This window comes from Nylanderia fulva, unplaced genomic scaffold (genome assembly GCF_048542155.1).
Source record: "Nylanderia fulva isolate GAGA-0341 unplaced genomic scaffold, ASM4854215v1 Scaffold1, whole genome shotgun sequence".
In the NCBI taxonomy this organism is placed as follows: domain Eukaryota; kingdom Metazoa; phylum Arthropoda; class Insecta; order Hymenoptera; family Formicidae; genus Nylanderia; species Nylanderia fulva.
This window is the reverse complement of record NW_028189192.1, coordinates 4,354,179-4,378,221: the sequence shown is the minus strand read 5'-3', so window position 1 is coordinate 4,378,221 and position 24,043 is coordinate 4,354,179. Positions and strand designations below refer to the sequence as shown.

Sequence of the window (24,043 nt, the reverse complement as noted above, 5' to 3'; positions counted from 1 at the left end):
TAAATGAAAAATGATAGACAATTTTAATGTCTATAAGATCGTGATATGTAGTTAATCAAAATTTATATTGTTGAAATATATTTCTGTTAATTTCGAGTTTATGTATTTATATTTAAAGAGCTAAAAATTATGTATTTTTTGTATAGATAATATAATAACTATCATTCTAAGAAAATCAAATTATGAGAAATAAATTTATTGGAGTTTTAAAAATATTATGCAATTTTGTCAGATAAATATGCATTGTTTAAATAGCAAATTAATTTATGAAGAGAAAGATGCAGATTAAATAATGCATTTAAATGAAAAATGAGACTATTTTTAATATTTATAGGATCGTAATATGTATAATTAATCAAAACTCATATTGTTGAAATATATTTCCATATTAATTTCGAGTATATATATTTACATTTAAAGAGCTAAAAATTGTTTCTTGTATATAGGTATAAGAACTATCTCATTCTAAGAGAATTTCAAATTTAAATTAGTGCGCGAATGAGATTAATTGCAATTTATTATATATAATACTGTATTTTTATTTAAAAAAATTAATTCAATAAACATTAAATATTTTTATTTAAACATCCATTTGCATTTCTTTTAAATAAAATATTTGTATTTTTTTTAATACAATGTTTTTAAATAAAATGAAACAAATCTGATCCTAGAACGCATTTAATTTTCGTTTTTACGTCTTGGAATTGTCAGGGAATTTCAAGGCAAACGAGATGACGAAATCGGACGAATAGCTTCTAGGCGTTATCAGCTGTTCTCACTTGTTAACATTATGCAACACGCTCGAAGATTACGTCGGCGGGTCGGCGTGCGTGAGGAGCCGAGTAAGAGGGAGGGGGTAATTTAAATCCCTATCTCGTCCGCCAGATGGCGCGTCATTGTTGAACGTGTCGCGTGTTCAAACTCCGACTACTCCCTACTCCAATTTTACTTTGTTTTGCTTTACTCCGATCAGAGCCGGTTGTTTTTGCGGCTCGTTCATTCAACAAAATTCAAGACTGCTGCATCGTGACAAGACAAGAAAGTCGAGTTACGATAATTTGATTGCGATGACACTACAGGCGATAAAATGGAACAAGATGGATGGCAAGCTGGAAATTCTGGATCAGACGTTACTGCCGGCGACAACCCACTATATTCAGGTCAGAGATGTCGAGGATGGGTGGAAGGTCATTCATAAAATGCAGGTAAGCTTGCGAATGTTTTTCACAATGTTTTGCAATGTTTGATACAGAATATCTAATATTATAGTTATCTTAATATTGATATACATAAAGTGACAAAATAATGTTATTATATCTCTGTTTTATTGATTATAATCGATACAGATATTTTTATTAATATATCTTCCCTTAATTTATTTCAATATTTATCACTTTATATCTTAAATTTTGTTTACTTGCGATACTTCATCAGCTTGATGACAAAGATAAATCATATGTCTCATATATTTGTATAGTTATTTGTATAAAATATAATTGAGTACATAGCATTATAATATATTTGAAATTTTTAACATAAAAAAATATATATGTTTATAGAATTATTTATATTATATTTTTAATTTTTAGGTACGAGGTGCACCAGCCATAGCTATTGTAGGCTGTCTCAGTTTGGCTGCGGAGATTATTCAGCATCCAGAATATGAACATAAGACAGCTTTTTGTCAGGATATCGAGAAAAAATTGAATTATCTTGTATCAGCACGTCCCACTGCCGTTAACATGAAGACAGCAGCCAATGAATTGATAAAGTTGGCAAACTCTCTTTGCGATAGTGATATTTGCATGCTATCTCAGATGAAAGACAAGTATGTTCTCATGACTTTATTTTATTTTTGAAGAAAGATCCAAACATTATGATTTATATTGCATCTTGAAATTGTAGATTTATAAATGATATAGAGGAGATGCTGCGAAAGGATGTGGCAGACAATAAATCAATTGGAGATTTTGGTGCACATGAGATTCTGCAAAATGTACCTAAAGATGATTTTACTAGGATCCTCACACACTGCAATACCGGAAGTCTCGCTACCGCGGGATACGGCACAGCTTTAGGCGTTATCAGATCTCTTCATGAATTGGGAAGGCTCGGTAAATATAACTCTCTTGTTTTCTCGAAATCGCTATCTTGATAATCATCTGAATAATTAAGATTATAACTCTCAATTGTTATCTACTTTTTCAGAGCATGTTTATTGCACTGAGACTAGACCGTATAACCAAGGTGCTCGTCTGACCGCTTACGAATTGGTGCACGACAAGATACCAGCGACCTTAATTTGCGACGACATGGTCGCCGCTGTACTGAAAACGAAACAGATCACGGCGGTTGTCGTGGGTGCAGATAGAGTTGCCTTGAATGGTGACACCGCCAACAAGATTGGGACTTATCAGGCAAGTGTTTTAATCTTTAAACGTTATAGATAGATAGAGCAATGAACAATAATAATTTAAAAATAATCCATTCACCTTGAATACAACAGCATGTACTTATATAGCTATCTGTATTGATTACAGATTGCGGTTCTCGCCAAGTATCACAATGTCCCTTTCTACGTGGCTGCACCAATGACATCCATAGACTTCCAAATGCATAATGGTGATAATATAATCATCGAGGAGCGATCAGAACGAGAAATGACTCACATAAACGACAAGAGGATCGCAGCAGAGGGAATAAAATGTTGGAATCCAGCGTTTGATGTGACACCAGCAAATTTAATTACCGGGATAATTACGGAAATTGGTACTTTTAAACCGTCTGAGTTGATACGTGCGAAAGAAGAACTGAGTGGACACACAAATAAATAATTTGTTGTTTAATAAAGAAACATACGCGTTTACGACGCACCAACATTACGTATATACCAATTATAAATATCAAGATGCAAGACTGTTTAATTGAATTCCGTAAGTACTGTGCCATTGTAGAAAAGAAGATTATATGATATAATAGCTCAGGAAAATCAATTTATTGACTGTATTTAGATCAAAATTAATCTACGACTAGCTATTTAAAAAACTGTTATAGCGTTTTATAAATGCTTTTTCAGTATTTGCTGAAATTGCATAATTTTATATTGGTTTGATTGAATTTCTAAGGATCTTTGTTATCCTATTATTGATAGGCTACGATATAATGCCGTTATTGCGTTAAGAGATTTTTAAAAATTTGTATTGAATAAAAAGAAACATTTTATTACATATTTTATATGAAGTTCGAAATATGCGTATGATTTATCATTGCGTATTACGATTAACACATATAATATCGTAATATTCGAACACTTAATTATGAATTATTAGATATGCGATTATGAAATCTTCGGTCCTCAATTCCTTAATCTTCGAATTATCAAGTAAATTCTTATATACCGAATCTCTTCATATCCTTAGAAATATATGAATCCTTAATCCTTAGAAATTCTATCACAAAGTAACAAATGAATTACTTCACATTCCTAAATACGAGCTCTGCTTTTTATCGTATATGTAATTGTGTTTATGTTCGATTTGCAGTTCGCGCAGAGTGTGATAGATGCCTGAAATCCGTAATTTACGATACCAACGAGTAGCGTCAATACCGTGCTCCTGCGGGAGAACACGAGGTTCTATTTTCGCCGTCGAAAGAGGCGCAGCGTGGGATACTGTTCGGGGTTTCCGTGGCGCGGTGCTTTAGTACCGTCAGCCTCGTCGTTTCGCGCGGAACTTGGACGCCCGGAATAGTTCCGTCGAGCGCTGTAAAAAGTTTTTCGCTGCACGTCGAAATCGGAACGCGGCTGGTGGCCGCGTAGTAGACAAACCGTGGTGTTTGTCGCTGCCGTTCCATAGGCGTTCGCAGCGAGACCTCTTCGTGATCGGAAGCTTATTTCTTAATTCTCGATGGAAGTGGACACGGAGAACGTCAGGATGAACGAGACGATGATGAGGCCTGATGACGGTGTCATCAACAGCAGCGATAACGATGCGGAAGCGCCCACCGTGGAGGAGTCCTACGAGATCACCACTACCAGACGCAAAACCATCCGCACCAGCTATAAGATCCAGGAGGTAAGTTGTCAACGACAATTTCATATATGATGTTCGAGATCCCCGTAACTGTCGAGGTAACTGCCGGCGCCGCAGCGTGGGCGTTTATATCGCTCCTACGTGGAGGGTGATTGTATAGTTGAGAGATAATGTGTGAGAGCGATGAGCTCAGCACATTCAGAAGCGAAAATATAAATTGTTTCATCTCCAGCAAGCAAATAAAAATTTATTAGTTAAGGTCTTTTATATAACAAAAGTCTCTCAGCTCTTCAAGAGTCTGAAATACATATATAAATACTTCTTCTTAACATAAAAATTTTAGAAAATCTCTCGAATTTAATAGCTGAGAAGATTTAAACGCGATTTAATCTCAAGCTAAAAGTTTTTCGTATATTTGATGAGAGATTTGAAAAATTACTTTTATAAATAAAGATTAGGGAGAATGAGAGAAGAACTGAGTACATTTATTATCTTGCTCTGTGATATTGATTGTGTCTGCAATTTATTTTCGAACTACGGATATATTGAGATCATTCGATTATTCTATAGATACAGACGATAGATTATCCAGAAGCCCGCGGGAATTAGTAAACTGTTCCGTCTGTTTATTATCACGAATGTCCAGAGAAACTCGAGTATATAAGATGCAGTCGTAGATGCAACGCAAAATTCGCCGAGCAAGTGCGTAAAAGTCGTTGCATATATAATAATTTGCCAAATATTGTTTATTTATCATTTTGCACACCCACCGTGAGGTGTGATTTATTGATACACTGAATTATCTAGATCAATTTTAATTTGAAAGCTTGAAAGTCGCGAAGTTTTTTCCGCAATGTTGCGCGACATTGCGAACGATTTTTCGCTCGTCGAAAGAGAGGATCAGCTCGTCCCTCGAGAAACAAACGGCCACGATCCTACGTCATTGTCAGGACGACGATTTTAGAACTGGCAACGAACTCTCTTCGAACGCAGAAACGACGAGAGACGCGTAAATGAACGGTTGACGACATGGTTTGCGATCGGACTTCCGATTAACAATAAATATATTCGCGTTCGCGATTTGCGTCTTCCTGTTGTCCTCATGTGTCATGCGATTTCGTAAATCAACTTTTAAAAAGAATTATCATTTTAGTCAGAAAAAATCAGGAATCTCCAAAATTAATTATTATGAATACTTTTTATAAAAAAAGAAAAATTGATAACGTAGTCTTTCTTTATAAATGATAATAGTATGAGACATATTTTGAGATCTTTTGGTATAATAGACTAATATAAATAAATTTCAGTTTATATAATAGTGTCATTTTTGTCAGCTTGTCTCGGAGCTTTTATTTAAACTGACAAAATAGACGTTAATAGACTGAAATTATTTATATCAGTTTAAGACGTTTCAGAAAATCTATGTTTCATATTATTTTTAGAAGAAGACTTTATTATTGATATATAATTATGGAAAAATAGATTTAAAGCATCAAAACAGTTTGCGCTTGCAAACTGTTTGAATATATGGATAAAAATTGCAAAATTCTTGGCTAAAGTTTAAATGTCATTTCAACGCCGTTACGCCCAATTAAGTATAGGACTCATTAAGTGTAAATTATGATGAACGCGTTGGTATTAAAAACAGACTGAGACTTTCTGAATAGTTATTAAAAGAGGAGCATATCTCTAAGAGAGCAAAAATCGCGAAAAATGAGCCGCGAGAAGATTTTTAACCAAAAGAAATTGGGAGACGAGAGCTTGATGAAGGGGAAAGCTTTAAGCAGATATACGTCGAAACTTAACGCGATCGCGTCGTAAACTTGGTAATCGTTTCCCGCTTGTAACGCAATTAGCGGTCACAAAGCTGCCACCGCGATTCCACATTTAAACGAGAAACGGCGCTTCGTTAAAGCGAAACGTCTAAATTGCAGTCCACTTTGTCGTGGACTAGCACGTGACAGCATAAATTTCACCGGCGATCTGCTTTCGTGAAAGCGACGATCTGTTTCCTCCAGTACTTGATGAAGATGCTCGCTTTCCGAACACCCTGTTGCAACACGACCATAGAAATTTAATCCGCGCAGCTAATTTTGAATTAGTACGTGTCCTGCCAACTGTGCCTTTCGTCTGCGCCGTCGTCGTCGTATCAAAAATTTACGAGAGATAATGGATACTTGTAAACAGTATATACGAGACACATATATATCGCGTGTATACAAAGAGTTGCTTAGGCGATAAATTATTCAGCAGAGAGATACTTCGCACATGCGTGACATATTGCAACATATATATTTTTCGACGCTATGAATATTTCCGACGCGGATTAATAAATATTGAGTGCTTAATTTATGCGACACTTTGGAAAACCTTGGATTCTATGCATCCATTTCCCGATTTAGTTATGCGGCCAAGGCGATTTAGCACAATAATTTCTCGTGAATGATGAACGATTCTTCGATGATCGTTCGCGGAACGGATCGCCGAAGTCTCGTCTCGACCTCGATGCTATTTTAAAATTACGTCAACGTAACTATGCTCGATCATTTCTATTCTGCAAAGTCCGCGGAGCAACGATTTATCGAACAAATGGATTTGAATATATCGATGCCGCTACTACTGAAGTCGCGTCCGTCGCGTGTCCCTCTGGCTTTATAAATACGAGATAATAGCGTTCGCGTTATGAAAACACTCTGTCGATGTTTCCGGGACGTACGTCGAAAGTGAATATTTAACTGGACGAGATATGATGTAAAATGACGGACGGGTAAATTCAGTTCGTCGCCGCGATGAAATGGGCGGAAACGCGAATGGACGTTCGCGAAACTAACTGGACGAGATGTCAAACTCCACGGCGAACAAACTTAGGGAATATATGCACGTTTCAGGGCCCCGATTACTTGACGCTAACGTTTAACGGGCTAAAAGACTGGGTAAAAGACGACGACGTTCCTAGGCGCGAATGGTCTCAGCGACACATTATATGTTGGAGCCTAGAGACATTTTAGCTGGCTGAAAGCAAACGAAAAGTGAACTAATAAGACGTGTTAGATGAGTTTCTCTCCGTGGCAGCTGTTGTGCATAACGTAGGGAAACGTCGGCGAAATAACGTAAGAGAGGGGGCCGAAAACGGAACGGAAATCGGTTTAAGTACCGGCTTTAAGTTGAAGTTTTGGAAACGTTTGTCACTGCAATTAAACATTCCAAGTCATTTTTATCGCGCGATGTTTTACGCCGAGCTTATGCACCCGGCTTTTCAAGTTCTTATATTTTGAGCACTCTCGAACAATAATTTGTTTTAGGGTCAGAAATACTTGTTTGCTATTTATGTATATCGTAAGATCTAGAATTATTAAACTGTTTTTAACAAATGTCTTTTTTAAATCATTAGTTTTCTCGATTTGGAGTCATGTGTCCTTTCGATTTTATCTGGATTTCATTGAAGAGCAATTTATTCTAAAAGACACCAAAAATCCGTCTTTAAAATTCGGGGTGAGAAGCTCAAAGAGAGAGATTTTAATCGAAATGACAGGTATTTTCAAACTCTCGTCAAACACTTTCTGCGAAACTTATGTTTTATTCAGAAACGGCCAATGGAAGGAAACAGCTTGACAGCCGGATATAGAATTGTGGGAGAAATAGAAGGGAGAAAAGTCTTGGTGTACACCGAGAGAGAGAGAGAGAAGAAAATACGAGTCGCCTATAAACTCGGCGACCTGTTTTCGTAGTCCGCGAATTTGTCCCGCAAATTACTCACCCTGTTTCTGACGTCCAATTAATCATCGTAATTCTAAGTTACCCACCCGACCGACGATACCAGTACTGGCAGCTGTTGAATTATTTTCGAGTTGCAGCCTCGCCCGATCTGAATGAGCTTTCTGTCTCCCATATTTCACAGGAAAATTGCGGAAAAGAATAAGAATATCCGTCGCGTTTCCAAGAATATTTTCGTCAAACTTTGACACGTCGTCATTCTTTCAGTACAAAAAAATGTATTCGACGTGAAACTAATACACAGAGAAAATTTTCTCTTGGAATTTATCCTGAAAATCATGGTAATTGTGAGAGAATTTTGTACGAGTTTCTCTGATTAATATTTACACTACAAAAATTAAAATATTAATAAATCTACCAATAAAATATAAAATATGTTCGATTAATTTTACTATGTACTTATTAATATTTTTTTATTGTGGTAAATATTAATCAGAGAAACTCATAAAATTCTTCCAATACCATATTGTCTCATGATTACCATGATTTTTAGGGTAAATTCTGAGAGAAAGTTCTCTCCGTGTGAACTCGAAAATAATAAAACTTCTTCCTTCTATATCGGAGATGGAAATAAAAAAATTAATGTTGTGTCGCCGTTCACATTAAATATAGAATAGATAATTATGTAATTGATTTAATCAATTATGTAAGTCTCTTTTATAATATATTTGACTGATTAAAATTGCTGGATTGATCGCGTGCAAAATATCAAAAGAAGAAAAACGTCGAATACGCTGAAAAATAAGTTGCCGGATTAGCAACGACCAGCGATGACATTTAATAGGATTTATAGGGAGGAAGGGATGCACACATTGCAAGGCACAGGCTGTTAATATCTTTGCCGTTATCGGGGATGTCGATAATGAAACATGACTTCGGTCGGCATTCCATTGTATCTCGAACTACCATACCGCTCTATCTCGTTGGAGATTACTACTGGGAAACCTGTTGAATATCATTCACTCGGGGGTTGAATCCGGCATTCACAGTTACAGACGCAGTCCTTGTTAGTATTCTCCTTCGCTACAAATACACGAGCGACTTCACTCATTCGATACACTCGTGCCCCGCTATTGTTACGTCTTCGGCAATCGCAGTCGATGCAAACTGCAGGTGTAAATGGAAACTAGATGGGATTCATCGCGATATCGAATGCGATTACATGATTTGCAAAGCGGGAAACCGTAAGAAATTATGATTTTAATTCATTAGAGAAAAAAAAGTATTTATCTTTTTTTTATTATTTTGTACTCGCTATTCTGTAGTAACTTTGGCAATTTTTAAATTTTTGCATCTGGAAAATGATGTTTAATTCTTCCTGATTTTCCTCGCGTCATAATTAATGTAATAATTACGCAGATGTAATTAACTTGGTCCGAAAAGGACTGAATTTTTGGTGATAGAGCCGTGGAATTATTTGAACGTTATCCGACGTTGGAGATAAATCAGGATGGATCCATCTATCAGAAATAAGATGCGTGAGAAAATGCGTCGTGTAACTTTGAGCACTCTTGGCACGTCTAACGTGACCTCACAAAAATTCCTGCTTGCTTCGGGTTATTCGACCTTGCGTCTAGGTGAGGCCATAGGTCTGCAATTAACGTCTCCGATAAAATCCCAAGCATCCACGCGGCGGATTTGCGGCGAGACGCCGAATGTCATCCCTGGTGCGTTTTAACAAGGTTTATCGATGCGATTGAAGAGAAATTCGATACGCGATATGCTATACGATATCGGTTTTCAGATCGAAGATCTGTGCTAAAAAATGCGAAACGTCCGGCCGAACCTGTTCTCTTCATCGGCCGCCAGATTCTATTTATCGAGAGTTTCGTATCTGATGTACGATGCAGCTGACACCTCGTTTTCTCGCATATGCAACTGGCGGCGAGTGCTTCCGAAAATATTTCACTCGGTCGACGACGCGTCGTAGTCGGGCTGACAGCCGGGTTTTCGACGTTGCACTTAAATTTCAAACCGCGCACTCGTAAATATCGGCGCGCACGAATTCGGTTCCGGATATGCAACAGGTCGAAATCGTCGAATCTGCAACCTCGTACACCGGCGATATAAATAACCCGACAATGACGTAGGGCCGCGGCACATTTGGCGAACGACGTCAGAGTTGCGTGCAACCGGCTGTGTCATAAATCGGGTTTACACTTTATGACCTAAATGTTTTTTTAAAAATTGCTCTCCCGATTTGCATAACCACGCAAAACGCTTTTACTGTCACGCGGAATTTTTCGTGCCACGTGGAATTATACAAATTATCCGAGAGCTCTTCGAAAGCTTTTTCACGGTCGAAAATCAGTGTTCCTTCGCGATTCATCTCATTTTTAATTTTGTACAGGCTTCAATATTATATATTTAGGTAAATTCTCGAGGTATTTTTTAAGACTGTTTTCATAGGATCATCGAAGAGGGTAAATTCGTTGAACTCGTCTGTGTCACATAAAGGAGAATAATTCTGACTGAAGTGTTCACGGTCGAAAATGAATCTTCCTTCGTGATTCATCTCGTTTTTAATTTTGTGCAGGCTTCAATATTTGGGTGAAGTCTCGAGGTATTTTTTAAGGCATTTTTAAGGCAGTTTTCATCGAAAGGGTGAATTCGTTGAACTCGTCTGTGTCACATAAAGGAGAATAATTCTGAATGAAGTGTCGGCTACTTGGCAGACTTCGTTACGATGCATCGCATGCTAAACGGATACATGTGAGAACAGCATATTCAAAGTTTTGCTATACCGTCGTTCTAATCTAGAGACTTGATATAACGTGTGACATGTCGTAATTCTAACGCCAAGAATCGAATTAACTCGCATCCGGCGTCTCATGAATACAGCATCCTCATTAAAACATTATGTATTCTATTGTGTCGCGTAAAACTTCAATTAAATTTTATCTATATGAAAATTATGCAATCCCGAAATGTTTCTATTCTTTCGTGCGAATTTCATGATTCTGAGAATCCTAAAATCTTGGTGTTTTGAATTTTTGATAGACACTTTTTTTAAAATTTATTTGTACCTTTGAAAATTAGGTTTTATAAATATCGGGACTCTTAGTTCATCGATTATTATATTGGCGTATTGCTATTAGAGTAATATGTCCCCTTCAATCGTTCAAACAGACATTTGGCAATCGCATTGACACACCCGCGATAATATTGTACGAGGTGTCGGGTTTGTCGGACATTTTCTGGCAAACGAAACGTCGAGAGGCGGAGATGGACGGTGACGTCGATTTCGCGTGGTTGATTGGGAGAGCCGAGAGATCGCGCGCAAATTACACGTGCATCGGGCACCCGGAGGTAATTTCGCGACGGCGAAAATGTATGAAACGAACAGCCGGCGTACGTCGGTGTTGCTCCGTTTCGCGTTTCTCGATGCCTCCCGGCGTTTCAATTAGCGAAGGCATCAGACACCACCGGATCGGGTCGGTCGATGGGTCTCGCTCTCCTCGACGTCGTTTGGCCGATCTCGAAATAGATCGAGTTCTCGCCGTCGCCTGTCCTCCACCGCGTAAGCGCTGCTTGACCCTTTACTGCCCATTTTTCACGCCCCGTATGCGATTAATCCCATCGCAGCTTTGTCAATGGCACGATTTCAGACGAGCTTTGGGCGAGCTCCAGCCGCTCGTGAACCTTTGTCCTTAAAGCGTCGAACTGCTCCAGAAGTCGCCCTTCCTCGAAGATCCGAAAATTAATTCCGAAAGAAATGTTTCAATTCGTTAAATTAATAATATTCTAATTTTGTTTCGATTTAATCAAAAAATTAAAGTAAATTCATCAATCAGTAAAATAAAAATTCTTAATATAATTTTATTAATTTTTTTTATATTTATAGCATTTGTTATATTCGAGTATATAATGATAAAATTTTTAAAGCATTGTTAAAAGGAGAAAAATTGTATACGCCTACACAGATAATGATTATGCAACATGAATGCTATAGTAGTTTGATTGAAATGATTCGTATGCAAGAAATTGAATTTTGGGATCGCGATAATCGAAACTCGAGACGGCATAATTGAAGCGTAATTAGCCAGATGGCTTGCTATTTTTTTATTATCGCGGCTGTATCGTTCAATGTGTGTGCTTCATTTGGGAATGACAAACCACTCCAGTTGACAAAGCATCAGCCTGACACAGACGAGAAAATTGAAAGAAAAATCAATATGTTATCATTGGCCGAGAGTAATTTTTGTCTTCGCTGAGGTCAACAAACTTATTGCCAAGCCAATTTCACGGTATAGTCAAAGTATAAAACAAAGGAATCTCGTTGACACTGTGTTATTTGTGCACAAAGCATCGCATTGCGGCATTGAATAATTATTTATATGATTTGCGGAAAAGCTCGAATGAGCCAAGGATCTTGTGACAAGAGGAACATAAATTCTGCTGAGGCAAGGTTAATTTCAATAAATTTCAGATTATTATTTGTCTGGTCAATGACCAAATTCATTTTTTTTATCGAAATTTCTGTTGATATAAAAAAGTATCTGATATATTTTGCATCAATAAAAATCTCGAATTAAAGAAAGTGAATTTACTTTGAAACTAATATCTTAAATACTCGAAATAAAAAACTTTTATTTTGTGCCTGCTTGTAAATTTTTCACGTTAAAAGATTCGCGATTAAGTAGTTTTTCAACAATATTTCTCCATCTACCAAACTTATATTGCTTTTGTTTACCACACGTGTTGAAATGATGCGTTAGTCTGAACGTGGGTGATCAAGTTCGCCGTAATTTACAGTCCGGACGACGTGTATTTTTCGAGGGGGCGCGTTTTTTAGTAGCTCGTGCGTTAACCCGGTCTGTCAACAACGGGATGAACGATGGTTCTACGCAAAATTCTCCAGAAAGGTCAGGCCACGATTGGGCAAGACGGAAGCGAAGGTCGATTGGGAAAGGTCCGCGTTCTCACACAGGACACACAGTTTTACATCGCTTTAACGGAAGAGAAAACATTCAGTCTCATCGTGTTGTTGCTGACGTAAGGATGCCCAGTGTCAGAGGGAGGAGCGGTGAATCGTACTTAAAAATAACGCTCCACTCGAAACAGCTGCGTCGATGGAAAGTTCTCTTTCTTGATGGTCGATTTCGTGATACAGAACAGCATTCGGTTCGTGATGGATTTCGCTCAATAATTTTGTCGGATTAAATTCATTACGAAAACATTTTTATATACAGAATATAGCAAAACATGTGTATTATTGGCAAGGCTTCTTTAAATAGTACTTCAATGTTTTATTAAGCAAGTTTTGTAATATTTAATACTTAAAATAATTTTTAAAATTTTTTAACGCTCTCTTGATATATGTTTTTATATTTTGATCTGTTTTTTGATCTTGTATATGCTTTTCTTTACTCTCCGTGTATTTAAGAACGAAATTGACATCAAATAGATGATCGGTTTTTTAATATTGCTCTCGCAAATAGGTTTGATATTGTGAACAAAGAGTAACGCAATTAACAATGCAAATGGTTGTCTCGCATGAAGCTTGACAAGGCGGAAGAGTATTATTCTACGCCGATAATAAAATTTTATCGTCTCTTTGGCGCAGAGCCACAACCGCATCACGCTCAGTAGTATTAAACGACATGCTCGCGCCGATTGTTATTTGCTCGACGTCCATTTCAAAATAATTAATTACATACCATAATTAACGTCGAGTTCTCTGAAATTGTTCTCGTGTACTCGATGCTTCAAGGGAGTCGGACACCGAGTGCTCTGCTATAAACGGCTCTAAAACACATTATCTTCTTTAGTAGCGACTTTTTCTCATAGCTCACAGTCCAGAGCGCGAAATCTTTACAAATAACATTGAATTATATATATATATATTCTTTATAAAAAGAAGCTCTCTTAAAATCAAATTCATAATTTAGAAACACGATTGAGACTGGACGCTTATTTTTAACAAAAAACCGATTCAATCATATCTGTCACATCTCGCGGATAATTTTCCGCTTTAATGTCGCATTTTCGGTCTGCGGCTTTTTGAACGTAGTCGCGGATCCGTCGCTCACAACTTAACGTGTTCAGTTCACCGGTAATTTCTGTCCGTTTTCATCTTGTCGCGGAAATATAAATCGCGTCGATTCACGATTGCGGTTTTCTAATGGAAGTGCCAACTTGGACGCTCAATTTTGATCACGTGCTACAAACTTTGTATACGGAATAGTCGCAAACTTTGCACAATTTGACAGTTTAAAAACAAAAAGAAAAAATATATATAGGTATATCAGAAATTATTATAGAAGATTGCTCTAGAAAATATTAAAGCTCTTGGTCTACAAATTTTTAATCGTCCTGTATTTATTTTTATGCTCACATCGCGTGTGTATAGGAGCAGCATGGAAGGTAATTCGATTTTTCCGGCGCAAAAAGGAGACCGTTTCCCGGACGGAATTGCTTGTTCTCGCCCGCGATTGTTGTCCGCATGTGGTGCGCATATTGAAAATTCGCACGAACGATCATCGGACAATCGACGTGCGAAATTAGCTCTTTAATCGCGCTGATGATATCCCTCCGGCGTCAGAGGAAAGCGTTTAATCCCCGCTCTGCATAAATTATTTTCCGAAATGGGATCGATCGATTTAACTTTTATGCTGCGCGTGTCTGACAACGATCTCCAAATGTGATAGAAATTTGCATTGCGCGTGAAAATAACATACGGTATCTAAATAATGTCTCTTTAACGCATCTTTGCGGGAGATATTGTCAATCAGGAATGTGGAACGTAAAAAAAGTATATAAAAACATTGTATTCAAATTTAAATTACAGTATACGTTCTATTAAAAGCTAGAATAACATTTTTAATCTACGAAAACTGTAGTATTTCTATTATATTCTAATATGTTTATATATAAATTATTGGGCTCTTGCGTCTCTAATTTTGAATATTTAATTTCTACAACTATTTAAAAATATTATCCACGCTATTTATATCGTGCAACTTATTGTTAGCTAATTATTATTTTTCATTAATCTGGTGCTACCACTTGCTGTTAAATTATCAAAGCACATCGGCTCTTTCCCAGACCTTTCTCGGGTCGAGAGCTTTTCTGGCAGCTCAACTACCGAGGGTAAAATCGGGTACAGTATCTTCTTTGTACTAACGATACGGGCTTGGCAAGCTTTTGCACCATCTGACGGCTTTTCCGGAAGAGTTTTCGCACGGACAGCTTTCAAGCTCGCGTGAAAGCTTTCAAATGCTGCCGCCATCTCTATTCGATATAGAGAACATATATTTTTTTATAAATCACATTTACGTTGAAATAAAGAGAGTTCGTTATCATCTATAGTAATTAATTAAAATTTTATTAAAAACGTTCGCGCGGGATAGAATTTCCATTTCTTTACATGAGCATGTTTAATTGATTCGAAATTAATTCGAATTTTACATTTTCTTATAATTAAACTATAAAAAGAATTAAATTTAAGATTCTTGCATATTATAATATTAATTTTTTTTATATATAATAGTAGAAATTTGTTTGAGTTTATATCTGGATATGAAAGATATTTTATATCTATGAAGTCACAGATTTTACGCAAATCTTTAAAACATCGATCTTTGTGATTAATGCAAAAAAATCAAGGATTAGTCGTTTAATTAAGCAAGCTAGAAAATTTAGTATAACAATAATGAAATGAAAGAAAATAATTTTAGCTATCTTCTATAGCGTCGCGTTTGTGATTCAGAAAATATTCCTCGCGAGTTGAAGTCGCTTGTTATATTCACATTTATCGTATTTAAATAAACTCGACCAACATACGAGTGTCATCGAGTGGTCCAACTTTACGCGTGTTTGCGCTAAATACTAAAGTATGCGTCGAATGCAATACACATCATTGCGGTCGAGCTCTGCCAAAGAGAAATTCCGGACGATTTAACAAAAAGGATTCGCATAGATCCGATGGCGAAAATGATGGCGACCGAAGAGACATCACCGGTTTGTCTCCTTCGCGTGTAAACACTGTTTCCGTTATTTTGCACCCCAAAATTCGCGAATTGGAAAGAGAAGGACAGAAGTCTTCGCAAACCTTTCGCAATCTGTTTTACGCAACTTCGTCACAGACGGTTGCCGACGTTTCTGCAGGCGGAACAAATTATTTTCCGCATATATATTATTATTGTTTCTGCCTTAGATATGTAATATTTAGAGATTCTGTCTGCAATATTCAGAGACATGGAACCGCAGGATTGTGTGCGCAAAGATCGATGTTTCCAAAGATTTGCGTATCGCAAGCGCGTTGCACAAGCGCGATATTCTCGTCATCCAGACACTCTCAGCCTCTTCTATTTCTGACATTCGTTTTTAAGAAAAATAAACGATCGTGACGGTAAACGACAAGTCTCTCGATACCTATGTATATTTGGTTCCCCGCGCGTCTCTCCTTCGCTGTTTTATGATATTTCATACGCGCGGAAAATTTACATTTTAAGAGGACCGCAGAGAAAACGCAAATAGTTACCTATGTAACACAGACACGGGTCGTGTGTAAAACATTGCAAAACCGCAAAATTATAGTTTACGACGCACAATAGAATTCTCTGCTTTCTGAAATATCAGGGAAATTAATTCTTTGCGACATGCAAACAAAATTGTCCGTCGATTTTTTCCATTTTTTTTTAAACATAATCCATAGTTCTAATGACAATTTTTTTCTAAGAAGAGATTCAAAGATTTTAAATTACAATTTACTATTTAAGTCTTAGGATGTTACATTATATATATGCATTATTAAAATATTAATGACAGCTCGAGGAATGTCGATTAAGACGACGATCGCGAGAGAAGGGTCGCGATTAGAGAAGAATCGCGACGCGACATTTCGCGACTATGCGCTTTTTCCCTCGCGTCTTCGTCGCGTGGCGGGTGGCGGCCTAATTATATGTGTTTCTCCGTATTTCTGGAAGTGGTCCGCGGATGGGGCGCGGTGCGATCCGCTCGCGGCACAGCGGAGACGCGTTTCCTCGACTTCAGTCGAGCGTGGTCCATCTCGAGAATCGCGCATATTTTGAGTTATTCCGCAAAGTGTCGTCCTAGGGACGACTCCCTCTTTCTTCACGTGAACGAAGATTGTTTTTTTTTTATCTCCATAATCGCAGCATCCATTCAGCGACATGAGAACTCCGGTTCAATTAGATGCATCCGTTGCAATTTCTTTTCTTTTCGTTTGAAATTAATTCGCTTTTTTTGTTAAGGAATATGAAAATAAATTTGATCAGAGCTCGCGTTATTAAAAGTGCCAGAGGTTAGGCGAAGAGTAAAAATTTTCTGTCAACATTTTGGATCGGATAGCGAGAAGATTTTACATCCATTGCATCCGTAACGATCGATCTGCTTCTTGACGATCGAGGATTAGGGGTACTATGATTATGTACGAACTTGCAGAAATCTTTTTTGACGCGACGAAGGATAACCGTAAGGATTTTTTAAAGTGCCCGTCGTGTGAAGGATTTAGGGAGGAGTGACATTTAAACTGTGCGAAGCGAAACATCGCGACGATAATCATGGCGACCACGGAGATCTTCCAGGACTGGGATTCTCCTTACGAGAATCTCGGCGCGATGAGGACCACTAAAACCACTAGAAAAACTACCACCACAACCACAACTACCACCAAACGAGAGGTAAAATTCGAAACAGGTTCTCTGACTGGGCTCCAGATTCTTAATGAGTTTAATATGCATTCTATCCACTTTCTATTTTTAAATATTTGAATTCTTTATTTTTCTTACTTGAATTTTATTTTATTTGTAGACACTTGACAATATTTTTACATATTATATTTATATATACGAATAAATTCGAAATTTTTTAATTCTTTGGAATGCATAAATTACTCAGATATCTCGGATATTTCGATTCTTGGATTGAATTTCTTGATATATTTTTCGTATTGTAATTAAGATTTATTTACTTCTGGGATTAAATCTGTGATTCTGCCAGAATCCGTCGCGCGATTTCGCTCTTTCATACATCACGTTTATCGCGTATCTTTACGCTTGTCAAGTTGATTGTAAACATATGAGCGAAAGATTTAGGATGTTCGTTTGCGATCCAAAGATTTGAAGGATTCGCGTCAACGGGTTAAGTTGAGAATGGGGAAAGGGCTGGGAAAAAGCATTCTTTCTTAGCGCGCATAGATCGAATGCACAAAGTAGCTGCTTTTGCATGCAATTACTCATCCACAGTTTACAATTTTCCGGCTGTTTATTCGTGAATCAAATGCACGAAGTAATGCGGTCCTGGCAAATGTTTTGTAAACGTGTATGAAAAGCTTTCGAAACACACTCTTTATAAAATTGACAGCTTTATATTAAATAACAGAAAATTTAATTAAATTACATATATTTACTTCAAAGATCTTACATAAATTTTTAGATTCTCTTAAATTCATATATTGATCGGTAATTGGATACATTCAATTTTTTATGTATTTTTCTAAATATTTTTTTTCTTCTGAATATGTGCAAATCATATTTTTTATTGCATTATTTTAACTTCTCACGAGGAATGACACGAGCCAAAATGCAGAAATATGATAAACAAGTAGTCGAATTTCCGACCTTGTTAACGCCACTTTTACACTGACAACGCGATGTCATATGCATCTCGGCAGCCTTAGACAGTCGCGCGTGGTATGTTGACATTGAAATTTCGGAACGGATAGAATGCATCCGACCATCGTAAAAATACACTTGATATAAATATGGCTAAAGTGACTTTAAACAAAAGGGGGAGACTCGGAAGAACCGCGCTCGCTCGTTCAACGGGCCTTTTCCGTCACCTATAAAAAGAATTCGGTATCTTTTTGTGTCGCGGTGCTGCAGATGCTGGCCGCGGGCCAGGAACGCGCGAATAAAAATCGCAATAAAGAAAAAAAGATTGCGCAATTCGCGATGATTCGATATATCCGGCTCCCGAATTTATATTCGAACGTCTCGCTTTTCTTGGTCCAAAGCGGTCGTAGTTGGAGAAAGCGAGTCCGTTCATTCAGAGACTAAGTCGCTAATTGAAAATGTCACATTCAGTCGTTGATTTTTCAGCTTGTTGAAAACTTCATCGGAGTATTAATGCGCTAACGAATCACGTCTGTTGAATAAATCGCGCTGCGTTTGCGTCAAAGCATAATATGTATTCGACGCTCTTTAGATTCAGCGGCTTTAGCTACTCTCGAAACTTTGGACTCTCGATTTTCTGCGCGCGCGAGCTCTATAAATTTCATCGACGTAATATTCTTCGTCCGTCGTCTTTCCGGCTCTCCTTGAGGCAACAATGTATTTGGCATTTGGTATATCGACACCTGGCTCGGTTTCTCTCCGGCGATGATTGAACGACGCGTTTCTTTTTTCGCGCATTTTTCTCAATATGTTAGAAATCATCGTGCGTAAACCATTCTTGAAATACGGAACGCTTTGGTAGGTTCTTGAGATTCCATTATAAATGCGCTTAGATGTTGCGTTCCGCTTGGAGTTTCGTCGATATTTATATTTTCGTGGCGGCCTGTTATTGGCCGTGAGTGCGAAAAGCGAAACGAAGGTTTTCGCAGAAATTTTCACGAAAATGCCAGCGCGATCGCGATGATAAGTTTTGATTCTGGTCTGGTAAAGCCGTTGCCAAGCCAGCGGCAAGACTTATAAATTATCCACAAGGAAATTAATATCCACGGAGCGTGAAGAATTGTGGCGCGCACAATATAAATTGCGATGTTTTCTCGCGAAGTCGCACTTCGCTCTTTGGCGCGACTCGAATACAATGCGCCTCTGCAGTCTGTAGTATTATATATGCAATTAGGAACACGCTTGAATACAATGCTAATTGTAATTGGCGGAACGGCAGGTATGTATCTGCGTCTCTTTCGCAAGCGATCGTGTAGACGGGTAGTGACTGGGGAAAAATGCGTGAAAGAGATACCTACATGAGATACACACGCATACAATGCAACTACTTGCGTGGGTGGTCCTTACACGATTTTATGTCTTAAGAACGGTAAGAACAATTTTCCGGTTCGAGGTATCAACTCAAAAGAATGAGGGTATATCTAATCCTTCAATAATTTTGCACCTTTTTATCAATGTATGGATGCATGCTCATTCATTGACAGCAAAGTTGAGGTAAAGGTACTTTGCATACAATTCTGAATTGTTTACGACGAGAATTTATTAATTTTACAGTAGGCAATAATTGGGTTAATAAGAACTTACACAAATAAAATAAAATTTTTATAAGATATACTATTGCTATTGTTTTGTATCAATTAGTTTATGTTACATGTATATTTTCGGTTGGTTCTCTTTTCACTTAAAATTCCACTGAAAAAAAATTTATTGAATTCAAATAAATATTTATTTCGATACTGTCAAATAAATCATTTATTGGAAACTAAAAATATTGATTTGATGTAAAAAATATTTATTTGTTTTAAATAAATTATTTGTTAAGCAGTATTGAAATAAATATTTCATAATTTCATAATTTTTTCCAGTGTACTCAGTGTATGTCGGAATAAATAAAGTTTTAATCTACACGAGGAATTTTACTTTATTTATGGCTCTTAATAGCCTAATTATTATTGTTTGCTGTGTTAATTTTCGAAGAGCCTTATACTTTTGTTTTATTTATTAAGTTTGTATATATAAAATTTCGTTTCGTTGTTTGCCGTTTCTCTCGCTGATCCCGCTTCGCGGAATTTTATTTATGACTCTTAATATAGCTTAATTATTATTGTCCGCTGTTATAATTTTCCAAGAGCTTTATATTTTCGTTTTATTGACGAATTTTGTATAAAATGTCATTCCGTTGTCTCTCTCGCTTTGGCTGATCCACATTCTGCTTCGCAAATTTTCCGATCGCTGGAGGAAAACCTCGAGAGGCGAGAGAGAGAGGCGTGGGTCTCGCTGCTAAATCAGAAATCGTAAAACCGAGATTGTCGGGGTTGGCGCTCATAATAGAATACCGTCGTACAATCGGCAATTTCGATGTCGTTTACCTCGCGCGTTTCCTCGCGTGGACGATCGTCGGAGTAAAACCGTTCCACAATGGCGATTTTCTTTTACAAACGGTCGTAAACTTCGGGAAACTTGTTGTACACATCACGTTCCGAAAATAGAATCGACTTGTTCTCTCGGTACCTCCGATTTTCTCCTTTCTGTCTGTCTCTCTCTTGGACTTTTCTAATTATAAACCCCCTAGAAACTCTTTGTACACATCGCCGAGAATAGAGTATGAAAGCTGCCGCGGTAAATGAGGAGTTTCGAGGGTTTTTGACCTCCGCGGTCATTATTCTCTCATCACGCGACAGGAAAAAATAAAGTTACACGTGGATCCGCGACTACCGCTGTTAAAAAGAACCTTGAACTTTATTTGGAGAGGATGTCTGTATGTATCTTCTTTCCGTTTGCGATTCGACTTTTTTGGATTCGCAGGTTTCGCGAATTTGCCAATGAAAACATTTACGTTACCCGACGAGAAATAAGGAGAAACTGGAGATGATTAGGCAGCATTCAGTCGAGAAAAGCTCTCGCCCGAACGAACGAGAATGATTTATTCAAAGTATTTTACGCGAAACTGTTTCCGTCTTACTTTGCACCGAGCTCGGAATAACTTGAAAAATATGAGAATTTTTCAAGCATAAAATTCTTTTCTTCTAGAAAAACATCGAGAAGTCATAAGATTTCATGCAACAAATCTTTGGAAAAGTGTAACTTATTTTTCGATATTTCTATCAAATTCTAGTCAATTAAATAGAAACAGCCATACGAGTATATGTTTAACAGCTTTAAAATTCTAATAAGACAGTAGGCGACTAGGTAGATTGATTCGACAGAAAATATGTATTCAAAGTGTGGTTTCCTCTAATTTCACGTTCTTGGAATGCGCAAATTGCTGAAATTACGGAGATACTCGGTACAAGATGATGACTCTTAAGGAGAGAGAAAGTCTCCATCCTTGAATATCCGTATATGTCGCGTTTTATGGTGTAAGAAAATTTGCTTAGTGCAGTATTTATGTCGCGCTATTTCATCTCTGGCAAATGAAACGAGATCTCTCCTAGAAAGTGTGTTACAAAAATATTGCATATACGAATAATAACAATCGGATTTAATCGTGCGAACGGGAGCGATCAGCTCGCGCATAATTAGGCAGAAGAAAAGTGCAGTGTAATTTATTTTTTTTTTTTTAAGAAAATGAAAGCGATGCTTAGGCTAGATCATTGTGTTCATCGCGCTGTCAGACAGTTTAGATCCGCCACGATCTCAATGACCGCCTTTTCTCTGTATCGGGAGCGAGCAAAAGCCATTACATCGACGTATTTCTCGTGCGATCACATTTGTGATATATATTTACGATCAAACTCTGCGTAAATCATCGTGACTTTAGCCTCGGCGCGTTTACGAAACGCCTTTTAATGAAATCGGCAACGCGAAGCATCGTCGATTGTGCAAGAGCTGTTGCTGTAAATGTCGCGGATTCTTTTTTCCACCGAGGACTACCTTCGAATACGTAAATCGCTCGATTATGTACGGGGGCGGCTTTCATTACCGTGTCACGTATATGTATGCTACATCATCGCATAAGTGTATGGCGGGCTGACCTTTTCATCAGTCACTGTGGAGATTCCCACGCGTGTGCGGGTGAGCTGTGATCAGCCGATCGTGACTAAGCGAAGGGTTCTTTAAATGCGGGATTAGTCGAAGGGACAAAGGCATTGTTACGCTACGACTCTTTTATAACAGAGACATGAACCGATGGCATCGAGCAGAGCATTGACTCATTCTCGAGTTCGATGTACGATTACCATTCGTAAAATAGAATTCTTTCTCTGTGTTCTTTTGACTATTTAATCGTCAAGGATTAAGGTCTCTTTTAAAGAGGCAGATCGTTTTAATATTAAATATTAAAAAGAGATAGTTTCTGGATTGTAAAAGAGAATGCTTTATATAGACGAAAAGAATTTTCTTTTAGAATTCGTCCTGAAAATCATGGTAAATTGTGGGACAATAAGGTATTGGAAGAATTTTATAAGAGTTTCTCTGATTAATATTTACCACAAAAAATATTAATATGTGCAAAATTGTGTAAATTTAATCGAACATATTTTATATCTTATTGTGGCAAAAAATATTAATCAGAGAAACTCATAAAATTCTTCCAATATATCATATTGTATCATGATTTTCAGGATAAATTTTAAGAGAAAATTCTTTCTGTGTAGACTTGCGCTATTGATCATACTTGTCAGTTTTTTGCGACATAAATCGGAAGAATTTGGCAAACAGAGCGGAAATTCATAAACCGTCCCGAAATACGCGATGCATTGCTTCCGTTGTCCGCGATCGATTTGCATATGCAACAGCGAAAAACGGAGAAGTGCCGGCTTCGCGATCCCGCTAAACTTAGATCGCGATTGACATGCGCGATTATTTACGATGAGATTGGAGAAACAATGTACGCCGTATATAACTCACGTCTGGTGTCAACGACCCCGTCGATGGTTTCTCATCACCGGGAGTTTCCGATCGATCACTCGCTTCGGGATTGACCATCTTCTTTTCTGTTTGTCGCCGACGACGATTTCTATTTATTTATATAGATATCCAAATATTTATCCGTCGTCGAATGCATCAGCCAATAATCTCAGTGTGTCATACGCGAGCTCAATTTACGAAATAACGTTTGAAAGGGAGATACCAGAAACTCATCGAGACGATCATCTCGCTCCTCGCGAGAGAATTGATCAATTGGAAAATGGGGCAAACGCAGATACGGAGCGCGGAAGTGTGGGCGTTATCGATCAAGGTCGACCGAACTCTCGAAATACATCGGTGAATCGATCGGACGGGATTCAAAATAGAGACGCTTCGTCGTAGTCGTATTTTTGTAAATCGGTGATGCGCGGTAAAGTAACGACGGGTCTTGCCGGCTTTCCGCGATGTTAAGATCAAGAACCCGTGATCTTTTACGTGAAAACTCTCTCCTGGCTTTATATTCAACGGGTTTATGTATCCTCTCTCTCTTTCGTTATTTCGTTATATTCGGCAAGCTTGAGGGAAAAGGGACTTTACATTTATGAAAGATATACAAAATATTTGTCCTTTACTATTTTTCATAATGACAGATTATTTGTTTTCTTGATAACATAAACATGTGTTTTTGACTTAAGATATTACTATTTTAACTTTTTAGAAAATATTATATATTGTGAACAAATATTATTC

General features: G+C 37.5%; 2 protein-coding genes across 11 annotated transcripts in view; both read left to right on the top strand.

Annotated features, from left to right (window-relative positions):
• Positions 1–890: 890 nt before the first annotated feature.
• On the top strand, positions 891–3,229 carry LOC114928361 (methylthioribose-1-phosphate isomerase). Its single transcript, XM_029299496.2, has 5 exons — positions 891–1,205; positions 1,590–1,828; positions 1,906–2,114; positions 2,209–2,417; positions 2,541–3,229. The coding sequence occupies exons 1-5, from the start codon at positions 1,068–1,070 to the stop codon at positions 2,832–2,834; spliced, it is 1,089 nt and encodes a 362-aa protein (XP_029155329.1). The 5' UTR covers positions 891–1,067; the 3' UTR covers positions 2,835–3,229.
• The window catches only part of tmod (tropomodulin), a 47,483-nt gene continuing 26,307 nt past the window's right edge, over positions 2,868–24,043 (top strand). For 7 of the 10 annotated variants that reach the window (XM_029299486.2, XM_085480168.1, XM_029299489.2 and 4 more), the window contains exons 1-2: positions 2,868–2,933; positions 3,543–4,073. In XM_029299486.2, coding sequence (XP_029155319.1) covers positions 3,906–4,073 — 168 coding nt within the window. In that variant the 5' untranslated portion in view covers positions 2,868–2,933; positions 3,543–3,905. Of the gene's footprint in view, positions 2,934–3,542; positions 4,074–16,788; positions 17,453–24,043 lie in introns of those variants that run through there. The other 3 variants (XM_029299491.2, XM_029299490.2, XM_029299487.2) reach the window with 3 other exon arrangements.